The 26,291-nt window shown below is 32.5% G+C and overlaps 2 protein-coding genes across 5 annotated transcripts in view; one reads left to right on the top strand and one right to left on the bottom strand.

Annotated features, from left to right (window-relative positions):
- Nucleotides 1–23,893, top strand: part of crb (cell polarity complex component crumbs) — a 34,660-nt gene extending 10,767 nt beyond the window's left edge. For 2 of the 4 annotated variants that reach the window (XM_035868828.2, XM_035868829.2), the window contains 18 exons: nt 10,170–10,540; nt 11,017–11,197; nt 11,941–12,108; nt 12,708–13,035; nt 13,354–13,814; nt 14,601–14,782; nt 14,914–15,067; nt 15,518–15,982; nt 16,209–16,944; nt 17,041–17,443; nt 17,838–18,293; nt 18,391–19,143; nt 19,229–20,063; nt 20,160–20,523; nt 20,763–21,078; nt 21,307–21,624; nt 21,703–21,798; nt 21,948–23,893. In XM_035868828.2, coding sequence (XP_035724721.2) covers nt 10,170–10,540; nt 11,017–11,197; nt 11,941–12,108; nt 12,708–13,035; nt 13,354–13,814; nt 14,601–14,782; nt 14,914–15,067; nt 15,518–15,982; nt 16,209–16,944; nt 17,041–17,443; nt 17,838–18,293; nt 18,391–19,143; nt 19,229–20,063; nt 20,160–20,523; nt 20,763–21,078; nt 21,307–21,624; nt 21,703–21,798; nt 21,948–22,172 — 6,812 coding nt within the window. In that variant the 3' untranslated portion in view covers nt 22,173–23,893. The remainder of the gene's footprint in view (nt 1–10,169; nt 10,541–11,016; nt 11,198–11,940; nt 12,109–12,707; nt 13,036–13,353; nt 13,815–14,600; nt 14,783–14,913; nt 15,068–15,517; nt 15,983–16,208; nt 16,945–17,040; nt 17,444–17,837; nt 18,294–18,390; nt 19,144–19,228; nt 20,064–20,159; nt 20,524–20,762; nt 21,079–21,306; nt 21,625–21,702; nt 21,799–21,947) is intronic. The other 2 variants (XM_085663463.1, XM_035868830.2) reach the window with 2 other exon arrangements.
- Nucleotides 23,894–24,074: 181 nt separating this feature from the next.
- EndoG (endonuclease G, mitochondrial) lies at nt 24,075–26,015 on the bottom strand. Its single transcript, XM_035868966.2, has 5 exons — nt 25,657–26,015; nt 25,021–25,214; nt 24,645–24,881; nt 24,397–24,580; nt 24,075–24,323 (listed from the first exon to the last, which is right to left on the bottom strand). The coding sequence occupies exons 1-5, from the start codon at nt 25,912–25,914 to the stop codon at nt 24,225–24,227; spliced, it is 972 nt and encodes a 323-aa protein (XP_035724859.1). The 5' UTR covers nt 25,915–26,015; the 3' UTR covers nt 24,075–24,224.
- Nucleotides 26,016–26,291: the final 276 nt, after the last annotated feature.

A 26,291-nucleotide genomic window follows, 5' to 3' on the forward strand; every position in this document is an offset into this window, starting at 1 on the left:
CTCTCTCTCTCCATTTATCTGCCTTTCTCTTACTCAAATCGCTTTTGACCTGATCGTGAGAAAGATTTCTCGTCTCTTCTTATTCTCCTCGAGTGGCACTACAAAATTTCTATAGGTTAAACGAAATCTCGTTCGAACAATTATTTGTTTCTATCGCAACCATTTTCAGTTTTTACAAAATTATGAAACAAATGTAAGCCAATATTTAATAATTAACGAGATATTAATGTCTGAAATTACAAGTGAACATTATAAACGTCTATTTAATCAAATTATATTTGCAATGTTACAAAATGTACGAAGTATGATTAGAAGATGTCGATTAAATTATTGAGGTGAATAAATTATTATTATTTCTTTTTTGTTAAAAAATTTGTTTAAGTTAAAATGTAATGTGACATTGTCTCCATATATTACATCCTGTTGTCGACATTGTACCGTAATTTGTATACTCTCCTCTTTTATGTCAACAGATCAATGAGAATGCAGAATAACGATATTAAGAAAAAATATATAAAAAATAAAACAAGACCGACATCCTTCGATCATTGCAAAAAAAGAATGATCTTATTGTAGCAATTAGTGGTTTTGGGTTTAAAACAAGAAATTAATTAAACGAAAACAACTCGTTCTGCCGATGCGTCCTATCACGAATTCAAATGCGGAATATTTACACATGTATGTATATATTTATGTAAGAGTTACTAGTTTATCGCGTAGATATAGAAGACTATCGATTATTCATTACATCGAAAAGATATGGATCTAAGGGTTAATAGCGAAGCTGCAGAAAGCTTTTGTAGCATGTATGCCTCTTCTTTATGGCTTCTTCTCCCCATGCAGTTTACTTTCTCGCACTATGATATCTCCCAAACAGTACTGGGATGTTTTTATTATCGGAATAAGACAAATATGGACAATTCACTGCATATCACTTTTCCTTCACTGCTTTTGTTTATATCCATTTTTACTGATTTAATAAACTTTTGTTACATTAAACAAAAAATTTTGTAAAATATTTCGCACGTTAAATTACGAAACTTTTCTTCTCTATTACTTCTAACAAAGGAGACTTGGCTCTTATAATTTATAATCGACCAATGTAAGAAATATTTAAAAATATTTCTAGTAAACTCATTAATTTTTTAACAAGATATTTTATTCATCGATTTGACTGGTCAAGTTCATCATTTTCTATATATTTTGCTCTTTTCAAAATCATCGTCTTTAATATTACATTCTCTCGACTTCTTCTCTCGACTGTTTTTCTCTCGACTGCTTCTCTCGACTGCTCGTCGCCATGCTTCTCGTTCGAGTGACGCGATTCCTTCCTTCCTGTGGATACGTATGCTCGCTTTTAATACGAGAGAGAGAGAGAGAGAGAGAGAGAGAGAGAGAGAGAGAGAGAGAGAGAGAGAAAGAAAGAAAGAAAGAAAGAGAAAGAGAGAGAGAGAGAGAAATCAACAATTGTATCTGTGGGCGTAGTTGTTTCTATCGTCTCGAAGCACAAAAGGATCGCCATGGTCGAGGCGACGTTGTGTTTTTAGAACGCGTACATGACTCTTTCAAAAGTATGCCTCTCCGAGCGGACAATGAAACTTCGACTCGTGTTTGTATCATATATCTATCTGTTTACAAGTTAAACGCGTTTGACGAGAAAATGCGTACGAAGAGACAAAAAGAAATCTTCTTTAGTTTAAAGAGTAATGTTAAAATGATATACGGCTGACACTGATTCTTTTTTTTTCCTTCGTTTCTATTTTGAATATTTTTTTTTTCGTCAATAGATATCTGTCCCTGTAAAAAGAAAAAAATAATTCGAACATATTAAATGTTCAGATTCAGTTTTTATTAGTTATAATTATATCCTTTCATTTCTATTACACCAAATAACCACCAAAATATCAAATTACTAAAATTAAATTTCTTTATTTTTACAAACTAATAACATCGTCTAAACAAATTTAAAAATTATTTTCAAAATTTTTTTACGAACTTAAAAATTATTTAAAAAAATAAATTACTTCACATTCGTTTGTCACTCTTGTTAACGCTTAATTCAATTTCAGGATAAGCCAATTCCAGATAAGCGATTCGATTTTAATATTTTCTTCTACAACGATTTTCCATGTCGTATCTATAATGTGCGCGCGTCTATGAACGTCAACCACGTGACATAGAACGTGTCATTATACTGCTGTCCTCCACAATGTCCCGATCGAAGCACAATGCTGCGGGAATTTATCCGTGCGAAGCGCACGAAATGCTTCTCTGCTTCTGTCTGTCTGTCTGGCTCTCTATTTACCTATTTGGCTCTCTCTCTCTCTCTCTCTCTCTCTCTCTCTCTCTCTCTCTCTCTCTCTCTCTCTCTTTGCTCTGTCTGTCTGTCTCTCCCTCTCTGTCGATCTCTCCCTCTCTGTCGATCTCACCCTCTGCCTTCACCTATCCTTTTACAGCTTTTTTTCTCTCTCTTTCTTTTTCTCTTTTATAATTTCTACATCCTTTTTGTCTTCCGTTCTTACTTCCGCTCATGGAAACGCATGCTTGATTTTTTGCTATGTCGACACACATTTTCTCTCTCTCTCTCTCTCTTTTTCTTTCTTATTCAACAAGGCAAAATCGTACTCCGATATATTCAATTTTATTTAAATTTTGTGATAGTAATATTTAAGTGTACAATGAAATCTTATGGGAATATCATAAAACTAAAAGGAAATGAATTATTTACGATGCAAGAATACGAAAGTTTATTTTTCTAGTTTCAAGTTTACTTTTATAGATATTTAATTAAACAAGATTAAGAAGATTTATTGAACTTTACGTTAACTTCAATTTTAAAGCGATTCCGCATCTACTTAATCTATTACACACACCCACACATGTGTGGATGACGATTATCAAAAGATGACTTTTAGTTGAATTTTGTTATAAAATTAAATTACATCGTTATAAAATTATATTAAATTATATTATACCTTTATAGTTTCTGTAATAATTTATTATATTTGTTATAATGCTAATTTGTTAGTTGGTATATTTTTGTTAAGAAGTTTTGAAAAAAGGGAATAAGAAACACTTGAAAGAAGGGAATTCTAGAAAGAGAATAATGATTATAATATCAAAATAATAATAATAAAAATAATAGCAATATTAATTATAACAATAACAGTAATATAATTATGATAATATAATATTAGTAAAACTAACAGTTATCATTATATATCTATATAAAATGACGGTGATAATAATAGCATTGAGTGAGAATAAAGAGGAATTGAATGTAACACAATTTAGCATTTTTATCTAATAAAATTCTTTTATCTAATAATATTAGGTTTCTATGTATATAGATATACTTATAAAGAAAAAATCAATAAGATTTATTACTCGACTACTATGCGCAAGATTAGTGTGGAAAGGATTAAATGATAATAATTCGTAACTTTTAGATATTTATCGAAAGTTTACAAAATTGATACGAACAAATCTTTGCATATTCTATTTTGTACGTTTTTTGACTTGTTAATATTATTTATAAGATTGTAGAAGTCGTTTCATACTGTTTTATCTCCAATTGGTACTTTCAATTTATTTATAAAGAAATTGAAGTAGAAAATCTTTAAAAGCTAACCAGACGAAGGAGAAACAAACATCGTCACATTTTCGTATAAAGATATAATTAAAGGAGCTTCCGAGAGCATTTTACGTGAGTTCTTGTAAAATTTCAAACCGTTAGATTGTCGTCGTTAAAAAAAAAATAAAAGAAAATGAAAAAAAATAAAAAAAGATAAAAAAAAAGAAAGAAAGAAGAAAAAATAATCAATAAAAAATACGTTTAACGGGTACGATCAATGAAACGGCAAATCACAGTCACCCTATTAAAGAGTCGCCAGTTCCTTCTTACTAGTAATTTCTCCTCCCGTTATTATTGATTATGGCAGTGTGCAACGGCTTATCCTTGCTTAACCTGAAGAGCTCGTTTCTTGAGTGTACCTATTTGTAAAATAATAGCTTCATGAATCGCACAAAAATCTGAAAAAAGTAATTACAATAGAATTTAAAGAACGATTGACAAAAATACAACTAATAAGATACTTTTTAAAAACTTACTCGACATTTTCTATATTAATATTTTACATTTAAAAATTTTTTTTATAATTTTTTTATATTGAAATTCACACTCGAAAAGAAAAATTATTATAGATTAAAAAAAACATAATATAGCTTTAAAAATAAATATTGATTTAAAAATAAATATGAATGATGTGTTAATATTCAATTTCAATCTTGAACATATCATTTTCTTTTCATTCTTTTTTTTCTCATTTTCTTTTTTTTTACTAATAAAATATTTATCTGTCATATATTGTTGACATTAAAAAAAAAAAAAATTGAACTTTGAATAACCTAAATTCTTATTTGTTAAGAACGAAACGAAAGGGAATAAAACGAATCATTATCTACTGTTTATCTTACTTATTATTTCTTCTCGTTAATATTACTCACACTTTTTCTCCTGCATATATACATACATAAATACATACATACATACATATATACACATACCCACACACACGCACACACATAGATATACATTATTTGACATATCCCTCATACCGTTTTGCATCAAAGATGCGCTTTCACCGTTCATCTCATTACGCAAGTCGACTATATACGACTACCTTGTGAAATTCACGCGGGTGAAATTAATCTCGTTTAATATAGAGACGAGACAGAGAGGAATTGAATACGATGCATGCACTCTGACACGCTCTTACCGCCGATATATTATTATTCTATTACTCGGTAGCGAATAAAAAACCTAATGAGAAGAGTGATAAAGTGAAAGAATAAAAGTAAAATAATATACCTACATATAGGTTTATATATATACATATATCCACACAGTGTCCCAACGAAAAGTGTATCACCAGGATTATTATGAAATCTAGTGATTTTTTTCACCAAAAACACCGGAACAAGGCAATTTTTATTACAGTTATATCATAGAGGACGTTGTTGTCAAGATACGTAAGTAATAACATGGAAATCGATATTTTAAGTCTAATATAGTAATATGATAACATCAATACGAATCAAACGAGTACCTACAGTGTCTACCTTTTCAACGATATTTCATCGAGTTATAGTATGTCGAAGTTTAACAAGCTGTATAATCAGTAGATATATTCTTTATGAGTACTTTTAATTATTACGATTTTTAGAAGAAAGATAAATAAATAAATAAAACAAGAAACAAGAAAAAAAATTCATTGATCTATCATTTGTTATCGGACTTATATGGAGAAAATTGATAGGATTATTCCGATTACAATGTTTGTCAAAATTCAAGGCGTTATAACTCGATGAAATATCGATGAAGTAGTATACTGAAAAATATCTATTTTCATTAGGAAAAAAAAAAAAATACATCATGAGTTTCGTATCTTAACAACAGCATCTTCTACGAAATAGATGCAATGAATTTTTCCACAGAACTTAACTTTTATTTTAAATATTTTGCTTGTAAAAAACCAATAGAATCGGAGATATTTAGCCATATCTGTTAAAATTAGACACCTTGTACATATATATATATATATATATATATATATATATATATATATATATATGTATAGAGAGAGAGAAAGAGAGAGAGAAGCTGTGTAGTAATTAAAGAGATGCGGTTTTCGATCAGCGACTGAATCGAATAATCACGTGATTGGACAATCGCATTTAGCCTCGTATTATTTCTCTTGCGATAGAACGCTATTTGGAACGCGGCCGTTATTGCTATGCAATCAAATTGCATTGGATAATCTCTCGATTATATTTGATCTAATTACCTAACGCATTTGTATTATAAACTTTATATAAAAAGAATAGAATTTTTCTTAATATATTTACATATTGATATGATATAACGTGCGAAAATATTACAATTACTTTCAAAATGTTTTTGTTAATTTTTCTCCTAAATAATAAAAAGTTTTATCGGAGTCAGTATTTTTAAACATTTGATTAATATTTCAAATATATCGACACATAATTATTTGTACTAATCATTAAACTGATCATTTGTTTTACAAAATATTTGCCATTAATTCATAAAAGTACCGATCAAATAAATATCATAGAAATGATAATTTAATATAGTGATTTATAATATCTAATGTGTCTCAAGGTCATTGCTCTTTTTAAAAAATACCGCTAAAGTAGATTGGATTTACATCGGTTCATTGTATTTCATGATCACGGCTCTACTTTCCCATCGACGATAATAATATTATCCCCACATCTCATGGCGGTTACGGGCAAAGCATTTAAGGCTCATGAGAACCACTGTCGAAATGAATGGAAGATCCATTCACCGATCCATAAGCTGATCAAAGAACCGGTACTTTAGATTCTGATAGGAATTTTCTTCCATTTAAATAGGGGCGTAGCCCGGAAGGTGAAATTCAAGGAAGTCTTTTACCACGGGATCTCGAGAAAGATGAAAATTTTTCTTATTAAATTCGTAATAATATGCTTCAAGATAGACTCTATCGGCATTATCACAAAGAGATTGCTAAGTAAACTTAATATTTTCTTACGTGTGCTTACGTTTCTATATTTAATAAAATCTTTTCGATCATTAACGATCAGCTATATAATAAAATAAATCTATGTTTGTTGTAAAAGTGACTTATCTCAAATTTCTTATGTCAGAATGCATAGATTTCTTGTGATTCCCTATGTCATGGTTAGTTAACAAAAACAAATTATACGTACAAATGTTCTTTTTCGAATTAATTATGTACCGTCAAATATTAAAAAATAATTATTTTTTTATATTTATTATCGATTTTATAAAAAATAAATAATAAAAGTTTATAAGTGATAGATGATATAATAATAATAATAATAATAATAATAATAATAATAATAACAACAGCACAAATCGCTAACTAATCCATTTATGTCGAACGATGGATCATGAACGACAAATTTACTCGTGATTGACAGTAAAATTGGACGACTTTTCAACGTATGTATACATTGTTTATGAAGTTGTCACGAATGTACAAACCTTTCGTAATCTCATGTATATAGAAGCTCGCATTCGTACGTGGGAAAACCTGACGATCGTAACATCCATAAATCCCGAATACTGGCACGAGGGCGTTTCTCTCACACCTATTGCGTTATTAGTTACGTACATATGCAAGTATGTACCACATACATACCAATGAGCCATTTTTGCATACGTTCCAAAGTGATAAAAAAAGAAATCGTAAGGAATTCGTGAATAAATATTAATAGTTACAAAAAAAAAGAAACGAAAATTCATCGATTAAAAAAACAAAAAAATAATAACAAGCGAGAAAACAAGAAATAAGATGAAAATATATATGCAGATAAATTTGTCTCAAGTTTTTATTTGTTTTTATAGAATATCCTCAGTATTTTCTTTTCTTTTGTCAAAACTTTCTATTTCTTTGTATAAGGCACGATCAATCGTTTCATTTTATATGCCATAAACCAGAGGCAATTTCTCCGCGGTAAAAATTTCTAGTGTTTACGCTTCGTTATGATGGAGACTTCGATGCTTCTGTCGACTCCGAGCCATGTCGTCTCACTTATGGTCCATTGTTACTTTTAAGTATCTTGAATCTTTTCGAAGCAAAAGATTACCGTTCGAGTACTATATTGCAATGACTGGAAACGGAATATCATCGATTAAGTGTTTTCTTCGTGATCTTTTTAAACGTCAAACTTGACAATTTTCAAAGGACTTGAATAAATAATGCTCATTAAATGAACCACAGTTCAAGTAGCAAATGACTTTTTATCGGATTTTGAAACGTCATATTTCTTTTTCTTTTTTTTTGTTAAAGCATCATACCCAATGAAACAATTTTCTATAACATCCTTTTATATACAAAACGAGCCTGAGCACCAAATCCATCAATGGACTTCAAATATTTTTTTTGTCTCGTATAATTTATTAAAGAATCAACATACTTGATTGTAATTTACATAGCTCCGTAGTCATGGATCATCTTATCTATCATAAATTTTCTTGACACTATTATTCAATACATCGATCAATTTGTTCAGATTAAAATAAAATAAGTCCTACATGTACGTGTTAAAAGTTTAATCCCGTATGTAGTATCATATTTAAGGCGTTATCTTTGTTTTATTAAGGAAAAAAAAACAAAAGAGAAAAGAAATAGAAAAACAGGAAAGAAGAAGAAATATCGTGCCACTTAAATTGTTTTCTTAGTAAGTCGAGTCGAGAGATTCAAGGACACGATTTATCATCATTTCCATCTTTAAGGAACATATATTAATTTACAACATTTGTTTTCATTCGTTGCCGTTTTTTTTTTACATTCTCGTAAGGGAATCGGTAAATCATTGATAGATACGTAAAAAAGAGGAGTAGGGAAGAGAAAAAAGATGGAAAGAGAAAGAGACAGATGAGAGAGAACATTATAAGGAGAACAGTGAACGTTTAGACCGTACATATACATACTTACACACACATTGTTATACATATGTACGCATCAAGACGTCTTATTGTTTCTACCTGTTAATTTTTTGTATGCTAGACAGGTGATGTCGTTCCTCTCATGACCATCCTTGAACGTATCGCGTGCGCTCATGCGAAAAGGATACGGAAACTCAAACGCTCACACGTTATGAATCATGATTACGGAACGTCGTTTTCGACGTGTCTTCGGACTCGATGACTCATGTCTATCTTTTACCTTTTAACAAATATACTTATATACATATATATATATATACATATTTTTATTTTTCAATTATATCTTACATCAAATAATTATGCTTTAGGATAGCACAATCTGACTTCATCTTAACGAATTCGTTCATTGTATGAAATTGAAACGTACCAGAGTAACGAACAATTAATTATATTTCATTTTCAACGATCACCAGTGCAACGTTATATATATATATATATATATATATATATATATATATATATATATATATATATATATCTTTTTATATTAGATATTACGATATACAATCTGCATGGTCTAATGAATATCCTTCTAACGAGATTTAAAGCATATATTCAAAAATATAATAAACCACACGATGTCGATAGTAACGAAGGAATTAATTGCAGACCAATTAGAAAGGAAATAAATTTCGAAGATAATAATAATTCAGACGATTAGAGATGATCAATTAATAAATTCTCTTTTTAATAATTTTTTTTATAAACGTGATAATATCGTTTTATCAATTTGCAATAGGAAATTAATATTATTTCAACATCGTTCTTACACAAAGGAGTGCATTATAACTGGTTTTAGTTATAGGTTCCTTTTGGACTTCCATTTTGTTATCATTTATCTCGATAGCGTGACTCAAACGTTCTCTATGCGGAATATCGTAAGGCTCGCACCTCGAAGACAACGATCTTCGACGTTCATGCGTGCGTCCATATACCTACATACGTCTGTGTGTGCATCTATCGGTCATTGCAGAAGACCCGTTACGTCAGTAAATCTAATACATATATGTGTATGTATGTACCTAGCCAAACGGAGTATATGTACTTACTTTGCTTTCCTCCCCACCAAGCTATAACTTCTTTTTTTATTGATTTTTCCACACTTGTAAGTATGTTTTTATCTAACGACTATTTAACTATATGACGAGCATTCTCATTGAATTTTCTTTTCTCTTGCGTCAAACAGCCCACAGCTACGTTCGACTAAAATGAATTTCTTTTTCAACGATTATAATTAGAATGCATATATGTATATATATATATATATATATATATATATATATATATACACATATTTATTTATTTTTTTTTATTCGTTTTTCCCTTTAATCTAAATAAGAAAATATTTTTTATTTGCAAAATTAATAAGTGAATAATATAAGAAAAGTTTTACTTAAACGAAGATTATAATTTTAATGTTGAATGAATAAAAATAGTAATTTTTATTTGTTATTTATTTTGATATTTAAATAGAATTTTACCAAAACTCTTTTATTTGAACAACTATGATAATGTAAATATCGGTAAAATATCACCTATTCTATAATTAACTTCGTTCGTGTTTCTAATGTAACGTTTGAACGTCTTATTCAGTAGTTTGTTGACATTACATAATATGTATTCTTTGCAGTATTGACCAGCCTATTGGCGATCACACACGAAGCACCACAGGACGTACGTCGAAAGGATGCCGAAGATCATCCACGGGAGGCATATTTCAATGGATCAGCTTTTCTGAAGTTAAATTCCTTCGTGTCCGTGCACAGGCATAGCGGCTTGAGTTTTCGAACCTGCGAAGGTGGGAGGCTCTTTGTTCAAAGGTACAAAGACGACTCCATAAGTCTCGAGGTCACGCACGATGGACTTCTCTTCGTTGCAATCGTAGATCAGCAAGTCCACGAAGCAAGACTCAACGCTAGATTACTAAACAATGCCTGGCATAATGTCAATCTCTTCTTCAGACTTGGAAATCTTACTTTGAGTACAGCTGGTCATACGCAGGTAAACATACGTTTACCTACCTTTATACAATAACGTTATAAGATATAAGAATGTAATTGCGCGACGTGCATACGTGAAAGCAACTTAATAATTCGTAAAAGAATGTATAATAATTCGCAATACGATGAAATCAAACGCAACGATTTATTTTCTACAAATTCCGTCGCCATTTATCCGTACCACGGCTAATTTTTACTATTCACTGAACAATGTCCTACTCAGATACGTATTTTTCATGTAGATTCCATACTTGCTTTTCTCTTTTTTTTTTTTTCTACCAGGGAGTTGAGAGAATATGAATTTCATCGTAATATATTTCACGAGCGTTTATAATTGATATTTCGAAAATTATCGAAATTTCTAAAAAGATATAGATAAGTTTATTTCTGTTTATGATGAGATCATTGTAACATGAAGCTACTCATTTGTCAAGATTTCACAAACGTCATTGTTAATTAACGTTATTTGGTTTGCAGGTTATCGCAAATGCCACATACAATGCTGCAATTTTAACTCTGCCGGATTACAACGTTAACGATTCGCTGATAGTCGGTGAAAGTTTTCGAGGATGCATTCTTCAGGGTCCTGGTATACTTTTTAACGAATCTATCAACAATGGAGCTGTATTCGGGCCTTGTCCTTCGGACAACAGAGGATGTAAGTAACGTCATACGTTGCAAAAAAATATTGTCAGGAAAGAGTTTTATGTATAAGAAATAAATACGTAGTTAAAAGAATTTAGAAACGTAGAAAAGTAAATATAAAGTTAGGATAGAAAATATTGTTAACATAAAAAAGAATGATGAAATCAAATGTTCTGTCGTTGGTATACAGTTTCCATACACTTGTTTATTGGGAATGGTTGGTAATTTTCAATCCGTATTATATAAGAACTGGTTAGTATGTCAGTACTTTGCGTTAGATATTTTAAAAATAGTTTATCGCATTCAATCTAACAGAATTCCTACGATTAACTTACCATAGTTCAATGTTGTTAGATCAAGTTTACAAACGTATAAATGAATATTTTCTAGATAATAAATCTAAAAGAAATTTTCCTTAAGAAAATCAATCGTTGAGAGAATATTAATTATCTATGATGACTCTTCAAATGTTCCTCTTTATAGTTCAATAATTCAACCGAGTTAAGAAATTAAAGGAGTGTCTTTTTTTTTCTTTTTTTTTTCCCTTCTTATGTAATCGTAAAAAATCGAACAACCGCTGTTATCCTTTGTTATCTTTTGAGTATTATAACTTAAGTACAAATACAATTAGCAAAACGTAGATATTTTATTGACGCACTTATCTTTCCTTGTTTTTTATTCCTTAAACGCACAACGTTTTCGTATATAGTGCATCGTGTAGATTGTATCGTAGATTTTCTTTTGTACAACTTTCAGGTGGTCCAAATGGCCTTGGAAGTGGCATAGCATCGGCTACAGCTTCCACCATGGATGTCTGCCGCAACGAACCATGCATGATGCATGGTAAATGCGTGTCACGGCAGGACCGTTACGAGTGTCACTGTTACGCGCGATATTCCGGCAACAACTGTCAAATCGATAATGGTAGATCACGATAATACCACATATGTCATAAGAATTTTTCTACGCTAATGGAAACGAGTTGAAAAAAAAAAGAGAAAAAAAAGAAAAAAAACTAGAAACCGCAAGGAATTTGCATTTCTTCGATCATAAACATGTTACATTTCATTACATTACATTTCATCTTTTTTTGAACCGAGAAGCGTTGACCTTCGTATTAAAGCATGCATATCCTATCCTTGAACAAATGTATGATAGGAATTTTATAGGAATTCAAAGGAGACTTCTCTTAGGCAACTTTAATGAATTTTTGTCTGCAAACGTGCATGTGGTAGTACATAGTGACGTCATTGAAATATTATACGTAACACATTATCATGTAGATTATATATAAACGTAGCAAAACGTAGTAGAACGATATTATTTGCTTTCATAATAATTCGCTTTCTAGCTTATGGAAATATTATCCCGTATAAAATGTAATTTTTAATATTTGACATCCCCTTTGAAAACTACTTTCTTATGTCACGTAAACTAGCCTTTCTCCATATCCATTAATATTTCTAATAAGTTAATAATAATTATCATTCTTGTGTAAAATGATATCGAATACGATTCTTCAGGTTCACCGTGCTTGAATAGTCCGTGCCGAAACGGTGGAATCTGCATCGAAGACAAAAAGGGTGACTTTACTTGCAACTGTCAGCCCGGATACACAGGTGCATCTTGCGAGTCGCAATTGGGTGTACGACTTTGCGAGGAAAGTCCTTGCAAAAATAACGGCATTTGTTTGGCACTCACTGACAACGAATACAAATGCGAATGCTTGCCAGGATGGACAGGGAAAAATTGTGAGACCAATATTAACGAATGCTTGTCTTATCCCTGCAAACACGGTGGTCGTTGCATAGATGGGATCAATAACTACACTTGCATATGCGATAGAACAGGGTACTTTTTTTTTTCTTTTTTAATCAATCAACTTGCTTTGATCAATTTACAAAAGAAAACGATTTTTAAGTACTTTTTCATCATTCCTGTTTTCTTACGATAACTAAAAAAAAATATTGTTCGATGCTTATCTCGACAATAGAGTATATTAAAAAGAAGAAAAAGAGAAAGCAAGAGATGAATAAGTACTGAAACATGTAAATGGTAAATGTTTTCGTATGATAGGGCTCTATCATCATATATCCATTAGGGTATAGTAACCATTTAAAAAAGACATTATATAATATATAAAAACATATTCTCAAATTGTTCGCTTAGATATGAAGGATCAAATTGCCAGATAGATATCGACGAATGCCTCGCTAAACCGTGTCTTAACAATGGCATATGTTACGATAATTACGGTGGCTATATATGTCACTGTCCAGCCGGTTTCGAGGGTCAGAATTGTGAGTTGAACCTGAACGAATGTCTGTCGAATCCATGTGCTAACGGTGGCGAATGCATAGACGACGTTGGCTCTTATCACTGCGTATGCCCAGCCAGTTACACTGGCCGTCATTGTGATTCGAGAAGTGTCTGTGAAATTGATTCATGTCCATCAAACAGTATCTGCATCAGGGATTCTCATGGAGAACAGTGCGTTTGCAATCCTGGATATATGGGGATTCCACCAAACTGTACTATCAACTATTGTGCCAGTAATCCTTGCATTAATGGCGGTACCTGTACCAGTAACAGAGACGGATATAATTGCACCTGTACACCCGAATGGAAAGGTAATACATCGGTAGATAGTAAGACTAATATTTATTTTATCCTTTGAGATCCAACGGAGCTTTATTTTTAATATCCAACTGTAAGAAAAAAATAATTTCACAGGATAAAATAATTTCACATAGATATCTAATAAGTTAATATCTCTTTATAAATCGATCGCAAATGATATTTAACTGATAATTCCACTAATGGTTCTTTTCTTTTCTTCTTTGTTGTGTCTGTTATCATTGTAACTTTATATACGTAGATACATATAGATGTTCGCTCTTAAAATGTTTCACTCTTACATCTTAACAGTCGCTCTATCTTTACATTTATCTAAAATATACATAACTCTTACGCAACTAACTTGCTGTTGAATATTGTCTATGTATGAGCCATGTTGAAAGTCAGATTATTTTTATTGAAACAAAATTACTTAACGCTGATAAAAATGTTTCTTAACTTGAACCGTGTATTTTGGATGCGGCCTTCTTGATTAACTTTACTTGAATAAAAGTGATCTAAATTACTTGAGACATTTAAACGAAAGAGAAAATATTTCTGAAAGAAAAAAATTTGATTCGATACATTCTGATTCACGTTGGCTCGAATGATATAAACTGCATGTTTTTTGTTGCTTATTTTTTTCCTTTCTTTCTCTCTCTCTCTCTCTCTCTCTCTCTCTCTCTCTCTCTCTCTCCCTCTCCCCCTCTCTCCATCTCCCTCCTCGCATGCATAAAATACGATCTGGCCGTAAATTGTCTTGTGTTGTCCCTTACCTCGTGGTACGTGTCGTTCATCAGGTGCAACGTGTTCGACATCAGTTTCGGATTGGTGCACGATATGTCACAATGGTGGTACATGCATTGAAAAAGTCTTTGGCATCATGTGCCAATGTCCACGATTTTGGACGGGAACGCAATGCAAGGAACAGATTACATGTCGTAATCTACCTTGCAAACAGGCTTCCGCTTGCCACGATTATGTGAGTTTGATTTCTCGATATTCTGCTTCGCGTATAATACATGTATCATATGTATGTGTAAGCTTTTATACATGGAATACATTGTCTGCTTTCTTTGCCTCATTTTCGTTACTTGTCTTATCACCAAATAGCCTGGAGGCTATTATTGCACCTGCGAACCAGGATGGACAGGACCAGAGTGTTCCATTGACATGGATGAATGCTCTAGCGATCCTTGCCGAAATGGTGGTATATGCATCGATCAACTCAACAGTTATTACTGCCAATGTTTGGCTGGTTACACTGGTACAATCATTATTTTGTGTTCTCATTGATCAGTGACGCTTTGTTTCACGTAAAAGATTAAATTGGGATGATATTTTGTTTAATTAACTGATAAATTTATTAATTAGATCATTCATTTGTTCATATTTCTTCGTCTAATCTGTCTTTTGTTGTTCTTCATATAAATTTTCTTTTTCTATAATTATTTTCTTGGTATAAGAATTAATTGAACAGAATGTACTACATGTATGCTTGTTGGTTTTTAACAGATCACAAATTAATTATTTAAAATTTAAAATAGCTTCTATTCCTTTTTTTTTTTTTTTTTTGTTTTTTTGTTTTCTTTTTCCTTTTCAACAAGGTAAATAAGTACAGATTATGCAAATAGCTGGTTAGCAAACAACTTGTAGCGAAGAAAACAAGTTGTCAATGTCACATTCTCAATTACAAATGAATTTATTTTATGGATAGGAAAGAACTGTCAGATCAACGTGGACGAATGTCTCTCTCAACCATGCCAAAATGGTGGCACATGCATCGATCGTATTAACGAATACACGTGTAATTGTACGAAAGATTTCATGGGCCAGAATTGTGAACGAGAATTCGATGCTTGTTCCTTGAATCCATGTCAAAATAATGGAAGTTGTGCTCTTATATCAAGATCAAGACGAGATTTCGTTTGCGAATGCCCAAGAGGATTCGAAGGTAAAATTTGCGACGTAAACGTTGATGATTGCGTGGACGTGATATGTCCAGATGATAAGATATGCGTCGACGGTATCGCCAGTTATGAGTGCAAATGCCGCGAAGGATACAGAGATCCAAATTGTACCCTTATCGTTTATCATTGCGCCGGAAAGCCGTGTAACAATGGTACCTGCATTGATTTAGGTGACGACGGATTCGAATGCAAATGTCATCCTGGTTTTCAAGGTACGTTAACTGTGATCTAAACTAACCGTGTACATAAAAATGAAATATTTTCGACAGAGCAATTATTAAAAAGAAAAAATGAAATTTAGTTTTTATTGCCAATTTCTTTCTTTCTTTTTTCTTCTTGTTTTGTTTTAAAATGATCTATCTAAACCAAACGATATAAAAAAGTTTATAATTGGCTCGGTCATGGCTTTATTCATCCTCGATTCTCTGTCAATTACAGGTTTATTCTGTGATCAGGACGTCAATGAATGCGAGACTCAAGGTAACTCCTTGTGTAACAATGGCATATGCTTGAACACCGAAGGAAGTTACAAATGTTTCTGCATACCTGGCTTCTCCGGTGATCATTGTGACATCGATATTGACGAGTGTCTTGGCGGACCCTGTTTGAATAACGCCACTTGCATCGATCGAATCAATACGTTCGAATGTAAATGTCCACCTGGTTATGCCGGGAAGATATGCGACACCGATGTTAACGAATGCGAGAGTGATCCTTGCTTGAATGGTGCGACCTGCATAGACGAAGTCGCAGCTTACACTTGTAATTGCGCACCTGGATTCCGTGGAACTAATTGCGAGATTAATATTGACGATTGCGAGCCACTGCCATGTTACAATTACGGTAGATGCATGGATGGTGTAAATGATTATACGTGTGACTGTACCGACACTGGTTTCGAGGGTACGAGATGTGAAAAAAACATAGACGATTGTTTATCCGCCCCGTGTGTCAACGATGCCATTTGCATCGACGATATAAAGAACTACAAATGCCAATGTTATTCCGGTTACACCGGCAAAAACTGTGAAATAGATATAAACGAATGCGAAAGTTCACCCTGCCAATTTAACGGTACTTGCCTCGAGAGATCAAATAAAGAATTGTACAAAAGCGAGGCATTTAATTTACCCTCCATATTCACTCAAGATTTCAGTTATGCCAACGCGAGCGGGTTAGTAATATCTATGCATACCTATTGGTTTCCTTCCTTATTATTACTATCGTTGTCGATCTTATATTCAATTAATTCTACCTCATCTCTGTTCAGATACGAATGTTTATGCGTCCAAGGAGTTACGGGTAAAAATTGCGAAATGAACATAAACGAGTGCGAGAGCAATCCTTGTCAGGCTGGTAGCTGCGTCGATCGCATTGGTGGATTCACTTGTGAATGTGACGAAGGTTACGAGGGTGATCATTGCCAGCATGACATCGACGAATGCAAAAGATACACCCCTTGCGTCCACGGTGTCTGTACCGATGGTAGAGCTGACTATTTTTGCACTTGCGAACCCGAATACGGCGGAAAAAATTGCTCCGTTGAATTAACAGGCTGTTTGGGTAATGCCTGTCAGAACGGCGGTACCTGTTGGCCATATCTAATCGATGAAAAAATTCACAAATTCAATTGCACCTGTCCAAACGGTTTCCACGGTGAAATATGTAATTATGTAAGTACCTTATTGCTTCTTTGTCGAAAAATTTTAATTATTTGATACGCGTACGGACGGGACAATTGAATGAAAATATATTGATCCTCATTTTAAGAGTTAAAATCAGTCTTTTATAGAATCTTTTACGAAATATTATTTTATCAATCATGCTGAATGATAAACTTTTACTGATCGTTATAAACATTATACTTATTTAAAAGCCGTAGATTATTTTGTTCGTACGATTACCGATATATTGCAATAGATAATAGTTAATGAGCACATTATTAATGCAAGTTATTCAAACTTGTTTCACAATGTTTTCTCAAAAAGAGAAAGGTACGTACGTAAAGCGCTTGGGGCAGAGAAAGGAAAAAAACCATAGATTTTTAATTTTTAAACTGTTTTCCAGGTGACCACCATGTCATTGAGCGGCAGTTCATATGTTCTTGTGAACACAACTCGCGAGGAAGGATACGATATTCAATTTCGTTTTCGAACTACGCTACCAAACGGTTTGTTGGCCATTGGAAAGGGTTTAACGTTTTACATTCTTGAACTCGTCAATGGCAAACTCAATCTACATTCGAGCCTTTTGAATAAGTGGGAAGGCGTCTTCATTGGTAGCGGATTAAATGATTCTTCCTGGCAAAAAGTTTTCGTAGCTATCAATACCACACATTTGGTTTTATCGGCTAACGAAGAACAAACGATATATCCCATCAGTCTCAACGAAGGATCTAACTCCAATCACACATCTTTCCCGATGACGTACGTCGGTGGTACCACTAACTATCTCCGAAGACTTACGCATGGCCCGTCTTTCTTTATAGGCTGTACCGAGGACGTCGTTATTAATGGAGAATGGGTGCTTAGTTTCATTCAATTCATCAAACGACAATAACGACAACAATATCTATGATCAATATTTATGTTCAAAATTTAACCAGATCATTTAATTTTAGGTATATTCTGGGACAACATCTAAAACGGTCTATATGGAAGGTATCGAGCCTGGATGTCCACGTGAAGCACAATGTTCACCGAATCCTTGTAAAAATGGAGGCCATTGTACCGACGGTTGGCGGGATTTCTCTTGCAAGTGCGAACGACCGTATTTAGGTCACACGTGCCAGTACAATATGACGGCTGCCACATTTGGTTTTGAGAACATCACTAATGGTTACGTCACGGTTAAAGTATCTGATATGGCGAGGAAAGCGGTTAGATCGATCGTAGATATTTCAATGTTTATACGGACGAGACAGGATAGAGGCGACATATTCTATTTAGGATCTGAACCGGCTCCACAAATGGACTCAAAGTCTCAGGACAAGACGTATATAGCGGCACAATTAGAAGGAGGAGAATTACTCGTTAGAATTCAATTTAATGGTACCGAGGCGTATACGGTTGGTGGTGTTAAATTAAACGACGGAAACAACCATCTGATACAAGTTATCAGGAATGTAACGTTGGTACAAGTGAAAATTAACGGTACCGAATACTTTCGCAAAACCATTAGCACTTCAGGACAATTAAACGTTACTGTACTTTATTTGGGCGGTTTACCGCAAGCATCGAGATATATACGACAAGTCGATAGTCGTCAAATGGAAATTCAACAAGTCCCGCAAATAAATTTCAAAGGAATAATACAGGACGTACAGATATCTAATGGCAACGAGATAATGGTCGTCGAATTCTTCCCTTTGAAGGTATAATATTACGATAATGTATCCTAATGAATCTTAGCAAAAATTTAATGAATCGTTCAATTAACTTTATCGTCATTATATAAAGGCAAAAGACATACCGACACCGACGCAATTTGGCAACGTAACCTTCGACCATGACAAAGTTTTGGAAGGCGTATTATCCGACAACGTGTGTATCAGTAATCCCTGTAACCACAGCGGTACCTGCCACGTTACGTGGAATGATTTCTGGTGTCAGTGTCCACGAGGTTATACCGGCAAAACTTGCCAAGAAATGGAATTTTGCCAACTCCAAGACTGTCCGGCTGGTTCTAAATGTCAGAATCTCGACGATGGTTATGAATGTATTGCTAATGCGACATTCGATGGCGTCGGTACGACGTTCACTTACGTTTACGATCAAATGGAAATGGAAGAAAGAAATGAGTCCGACACTACTATCGATACTATCCGAATAACGTATCGATCGAATACTGGTGGCACTCTGATGCACATGGCGCCTCGTGTAGGTGATCAACACTTTACCGTGTCCGTTTACAAAGACGAAATCACAGTTTCCTGGCGACTAGATGATCAGAATCGTGGTATCCTCAGTTTCGGTAAGAACGAACCCGACGGAAACTGGACGTCCATAATACTACGACTAAATAACAATTCTATGGAGTGCACTTATGCAAACACGAACGACGAAAACGCGCCCCAAGTTAGTCCGAATTTCAATTTTGCACTGTGGTACGAATTGTTGATCACTGGTACGGTCACTCTAGGTGGATTAAGCAATGCTCTCTCTAATCGACATACTTACGTTACTCTCGATAATAATAATCAAGCTACGAATAGAAAAGCCATTAAACAAAATACTGTTGATCTCAGCGATTACGTTCTGACTACTACTACGCCACCTCATCATATGGTATCAGGTATAAAACTTTTCTTTTAGATCATATTTGATTTGAAATATGTGTATATATATATATGTATAAACACTAGTGTTTCATCATTACCTATCTTCTCAGGAGAAGTATTTAAAGGTTGCCTCGGTGAAGTAAGAATCGGCAGCATGTTATTGCATTATTTTACTTACGAAGAGGTATATCAAAACGCCAACTTTACACCATTTGAATATCTATCTCTACAAAATCATAACTCGAGTAACAATATCGGTTGCCAATTATGCTTCGATATTGATTGTATGAATGATGGTCATTGTCGTAACAAAACCAATAGCTACGTATGCGATTGTCCAGCGGGCTATGCCGAAGATGATTGTTCTGTCAATATCGACGAGTGTATCGATAATAAATGCCAAAATAATGCGACTTGCGTCGATGGTATTGCTACTTATACCTGCATTTGTAACAGTGGCTGGCAGGGATGGCTGTAAGTATATGTAAGATAGAAATTGTTTGCGCCAATTAAATATTTGCTATAAAATTAATTTCTTTGTATGAAAAGAAAAGAAAGGAACAAAAAAATAACAGAAAAAAGAAGAATACTGCAACGATGTGATAATAGTTTTTGATAACGTTGCGAAAGATTACGAATCTTGTGAGGTTTTCTTAACTTATCTAGATCTTATCTTTTTTTTTTTTTTTTTTTTTTTTTTTTTTTTCTTTTAGATGCGACAGCGATATTAACGAGTGTGTGACTCTTAGTCCGTGCCAGCATGACGGTGTTTGCGTTAATAAACCTGGATCTTTTCGTTGCGAATGTCCCGATCAGTTTGTTGGCGAGCTCTGCGAAAATTTTCGACTGATTACGTGTCAAAGCGAACCTTGCAAAAACGGTTCCACATGTACGGACATTGTAAATTCAAAGACAGGAGATAATTACACTTGTACTTGTATGACTGGTTTTGAGGGCACTCAATGCGACTTACCCTATTGTCAAGTTCAAAAGTGTCAAAACGGCGGCACGTGTGACCTCCTACGTCAGGTATTAAATATTAAATTCCGTAGTCACGATGATATTATTTTCAATTTCTATTAAAAAAATCATTCGAATATCTTAATACATAAAAAAGAAAGTTTACTTTCTTTTGTGATTAAGGTGAGATTTACTGAATTTATTGAAACAAGACATATTTCTTATCAATTTGCGTTAATATTAAGAGAGATGTAATTGAGAAATTCTTGATCTTTTAATGATTATTTTTTTTCCTAGGCCCCTCAATGTATGTGCCTGGTTGGTTACACGGGACTTTACTGTGAAATAAATATAGACGATTGTGCACCAGACGCGGATGGTAACGTGCCGTGTAAAAATGACGGTAAATGTTACGACAAAGTGAACGAATTTACCTGCGATTGTTTAGACACCGGTTATACAGGACCAGATTGTTCTATAGACGTGGATGAATGTCAAAATCCGTTGACTGACTGTGGATACGGGAAGTGTGAAAACTTGCTTGGTACTTATCAATGTATTTGTAATCCTGGATACTGTGGATATAACTGTAGAATGGGTGACCCTTGTAGAGAAGTAAATATTTAATCATTCACATGAATTCTCACAGTCGTTTTCGTATCAATTATAATCTCGATTTGTTTCATTTAACAGGATCACTGCCAAAATGGAGGGACGTGTGAGTGCGGAAATAATGGTGAATATCAGTGTGCGTGTACGCCAGAGTATACTGGAAAAAATTGTACAGAGGTAAGAGAAATAATTACATTATTTTAACTATTAATTCACTAACTATGATAACTGCAATTTATTTTTATGAGGAATCAATTAAAGGAATCAATCCAAAATAAATTCTGTTGTAATAAGCGGGTTGGCTAATTCGTTGTTAAATTTTTCAGTCTGGACAGCTTGGAAGTCAAGCATTCAATATCGCTATTATCGTAGGGCCAATTGTTGGTTGTTTATTTCTCATCGCGGCAGGTTCATTAATAGCATTATTTATGATGGCTAGAAAGAAACGTGCCACTCGTGGTACGTACAGCCCAAGCGCTCAAGAATTTAGTAATCCGCGAGTGGAGATGGATAACGTAATGAAACCTCCACCGGAGGAAAGACTGATTTGAAGAGCTTATATGATTTGATAATAATAAGTGATCAGAGCGTCTTACGCAAGCTAGTCTATCGAGTGCGTAAGTCGCTATTACATGTACGAAACAAATTGGATGATAACAAAAAAATCTTCAAGTGGCATATCATCAAACGTTCCATTACGTTTTCTAGTCTATGCTACTTAACTACTTTATTGGGTCACACTAATGCTGTAACGGTATAAATATGTCGAAATCTTTCATAAGCTGTTAAACGAGAAAAAGAATATAAAAAACGAAAAGAAAAGGAAAGAAATTACAAAGCCACTTCTCATAGTGGTTATATAGAAAAAGTACAATAGAATACGGAAAAAAAATAGAAAAAAAGAAAAAAGAAAAAAAGAAAAAAGAACAAAAAAGGACAAAAAGAAAGAGAAGACTACTATATTCAGAGGTGTGCAGTATTTTACAGATTAAATTTTAATTTAGTCTATTCAATGTTGTGTTAGATTTTTTAATGTGAACACAATTCACGACGACACAAGTACAATGTGGCAAAGAGATTGTATTAGTCAAAAACTATATAACCATTGTTAATATTGGATACTTAATGTGACGTCACAAATAATGAAGAGCATTGCTTTTCATTCTTTCAGTATTTTCAATTTATTCGACGATAACGTATGATAAAAACCATACGAAGTAGTTACTTAACGAAGAGTGTACTTAAAGCTGTGACAAGTGTCCTTACTATGTAAGTGATACGCGATCGCAGCATTCAAATAACGAGACCCGTCCATATTAGTGCCTAAATTATTATAAATGCAGAAATTCTGAAACTTTTTGACATTAATATGTACCAACATTGGTCAAAATATAGAATATAAGAGTAGATGAATAACAAGAATATGAAAACATCCGGCGAGCTTCGCTATGTTATCATATCTGTTAATTTTGTGTACATAAAATAGATGTTAAGTCATAAAATTTATTAATGGTTTTGTCAATAGGATTTTATATGAATACTGTATTTAAAATTAACATAGTATTTTAACAACAAATGTACTCTTTGGTATGTAATAATATTACTACTGTGACCAAAGTAACGGCGAGAATTAACTCGACCAAGAATGCGTTCAAAATACTTATTAAATAATGAACTATATATATATATACACGCGTAAGAAAATCGTCTGTATGATTCACTACGCACTTTAGACATGACAACAATACGGCAAATAATAATCTTTATACACACACACACACACACATTCCATGGAAAGTCGTAATGATAGAATACTATCTATGTGCTACTATATTAGTGCTATAGCACTATTACTACGTGCTATACAATATTTTTATGTAAACGCATGTAAAATACAGCTATAGTCGGAAAATAATAATCAAAGATAATAAAATTTTTAAATAAGAGTTATTACTTCCGGCTATGAGCGCATAAAAATTGACAGAATTATCGTAGAATATATCGTTGATTGGACACGAAGCACACATTAAAAAAAAAATAATTTTATTTCTTATTAGACTGAGAGTTGAATATATTAATATAACATTCCCTATGGTCGTGCCTAAAAAAAATGTATAAAGATGAATATATGTACTTTTTCTACGAGTACTTATTTTCATGATTGGTCAAATGTGATTATGCACTAAATTTATTATAACATAAATGATGAAAGCTTCAATCATCAATTGTACAAAAGGCAATAAAATCTCGAAATATAAATGATAATACATCTTGTTATTTCGTAAAACTTTGTATATACAATTTCTTGCATTTAAAAAAATAATTTTTATATCCATTAAAATAATTCCATTATAATAATAAAATAATCTCAATAAATCTATTCTTGTTTCATGTTATTACATGAGATGAAAAAAAAAGGATATACTGATCATATATATATATATATATATATATACACACACACATAAATATTAATTTCAATTTTCTATAACTTTCGATTAGCTATTTGCATCTACATTTTTAAGAATGATATTTAGCAAAGAAATAAATATAAAATAAATCAGTCATAAAAATTGACTACTAATTGATTGTATGAAACAATATTATGCTATACTTTTCCCATTGATTTTTGTAAGTTTTTCGCGAGATAATTTATCAAAAAATAAAAGACCTGCTGCTCTTTCAATAGTTTCTGGCGGTACCTATAACAAAATGAAATTTATTATAAAATATATTTATCAGATCAAACTAAATTATGTATTTATAAGAATTTACCCGAAAATTTGTAAGAGGAGTATTGTCATCAATGGGCATATTTGGCATTACATAAGCCTCCATTTCAAAGTTTGAGTTATGAGTTGCTCCAACAATTACTTTATAAAAGTGTGTCGGTACTGCAACATGATTTGCACCAATAACTTCGTAGCGCACATATAACTTACCGTCTGCATTATCTCTTCTAGAAAAAAAAATGCAAACTATAATGTTTCATTTCTATTTATATTTTTCATTAATATACTTACTTTGGAATATATAATGGGCCAGTACAAACATAAACATCTTTATAAACATTAGTTAATTTTCTCACATATTTTTCTAATCTATTCCAAGAGTGCCTATTAAAACCGACACCAACTTGTGGTGCCATATTTGAAAGATAAAATGTTTGATCCACATGTTTTTGATATAGTTTATGATTTCCAGCTGCTGCTAAATGTCCACGATCGTAACCACTTCCTTTATAATCACTATTATCCGATCTGTATTATATAATTGTGATATATAATTATATTAATTAAAAATGTACATATGCAGACACATACACACACACAGTTTAATAATATATATCATAGAAGATATTTAAGGGTTCATTTCATTAAAAAATATGCAAATATGTACCTAAAATAAGGGTGTATACTCGTATCTGGCGTAAATTCACACTTTGAACGATCTACAGTTTCATTATATTGTAATCTTTCTTTGTTTAAATGTTCAAATACCCAATGAGCAACACGATTTCTTCTGTCATAAGACAATATAAAATCTTCATATGATCTGATGTTATCATAACCAGGAAAACCAAATTTCATAATCTGTTAAGTTGATAGAATCTATTATTACTCGTCTAAGAGTAGACATTAACACTAATAAAATCGAAATTTTTTAATAAAAAAAAAATTGATTCGCTTATAAATTGATTCATATGAAGTTGTAATCAGATCATTTACACGTACATACGTACATGCGTACATGCATACATCATACACACACAAACACATATATATATGTACATTCGAAAGGTAATATATTGTCAATCGCGCGAATCGTACATGACTATAAACTGCTCATCGCGCATTTTTCGCAAACGACGTGTAATAACATTCTCAAATTTAATCACATAACTTATACGGAATTATAGATGCAATATTTTCTAAATAAAATAGGAAATCTCTTTGATCGGTCGGCAATGTGTTAAGATTTTTATGTTCTATATTGAAATAAGAATAATTGATAATAATTTAATTTAAAAATTACCTGGGATACTCTTGTTGCAGTTCCAGATAATTTTGAACCCATTTCTGATTCTACATCTGAAGGTTCTAGTAGATTTTCACGTGCGGATACTGTGCCAAATATTGGTAAACCGGGCATACGTTTAATTTTATGAAAAATACTCGTTCCATTGTCTTCCTCCACATGAGAATGTTTTTCTTGTTTAAAATACTTGCCTATGTACCAACCACTTAACCCACTTATCGTGGATAACCTTAATGCTAACTTAACATTCTTCATAATTTATATCGCGTTGCGTCAATTTTTAATAACGATAAATTATTAATATGTTACACAACATCACCTTTTTAACTCTTTTATAGGTTAACCACAAAACTACGCCACCTACTGGTCGTATAATGAACTTAATATACATATATATATATATATGTATATATATATATATTTATTAATTAAATTGCGCAAGAAACATTATAAAAACATTATAAAAGATAATAGAAATATTTTTTTATCCTACTCCTATGCAATACTTCAATCTTATGAATTCTTTTTTCGATTGTTATACATTATTCTAAATTTATTCGATATTTATTATTAAAAATATCGTACAAGGACTTTGAATTGATCACTTAGTCATTTTTCTAATTTATCGATGA

The sequence above is a fragment of the Vespa mandarinia genome, chromosome 22 (genome assembly GCF_050613455.1).
Source record: "Vespa mandarinia isolate Hongniang chromosome 22, ASM5061345v1, whole genome shotgun sequence".
Lineage (NCBI taxonomy): Eukaryota > Metazoa > Arthropoda > Insecta > Hymenoptera > Vespidae > Vespa > Vespa mandarinia.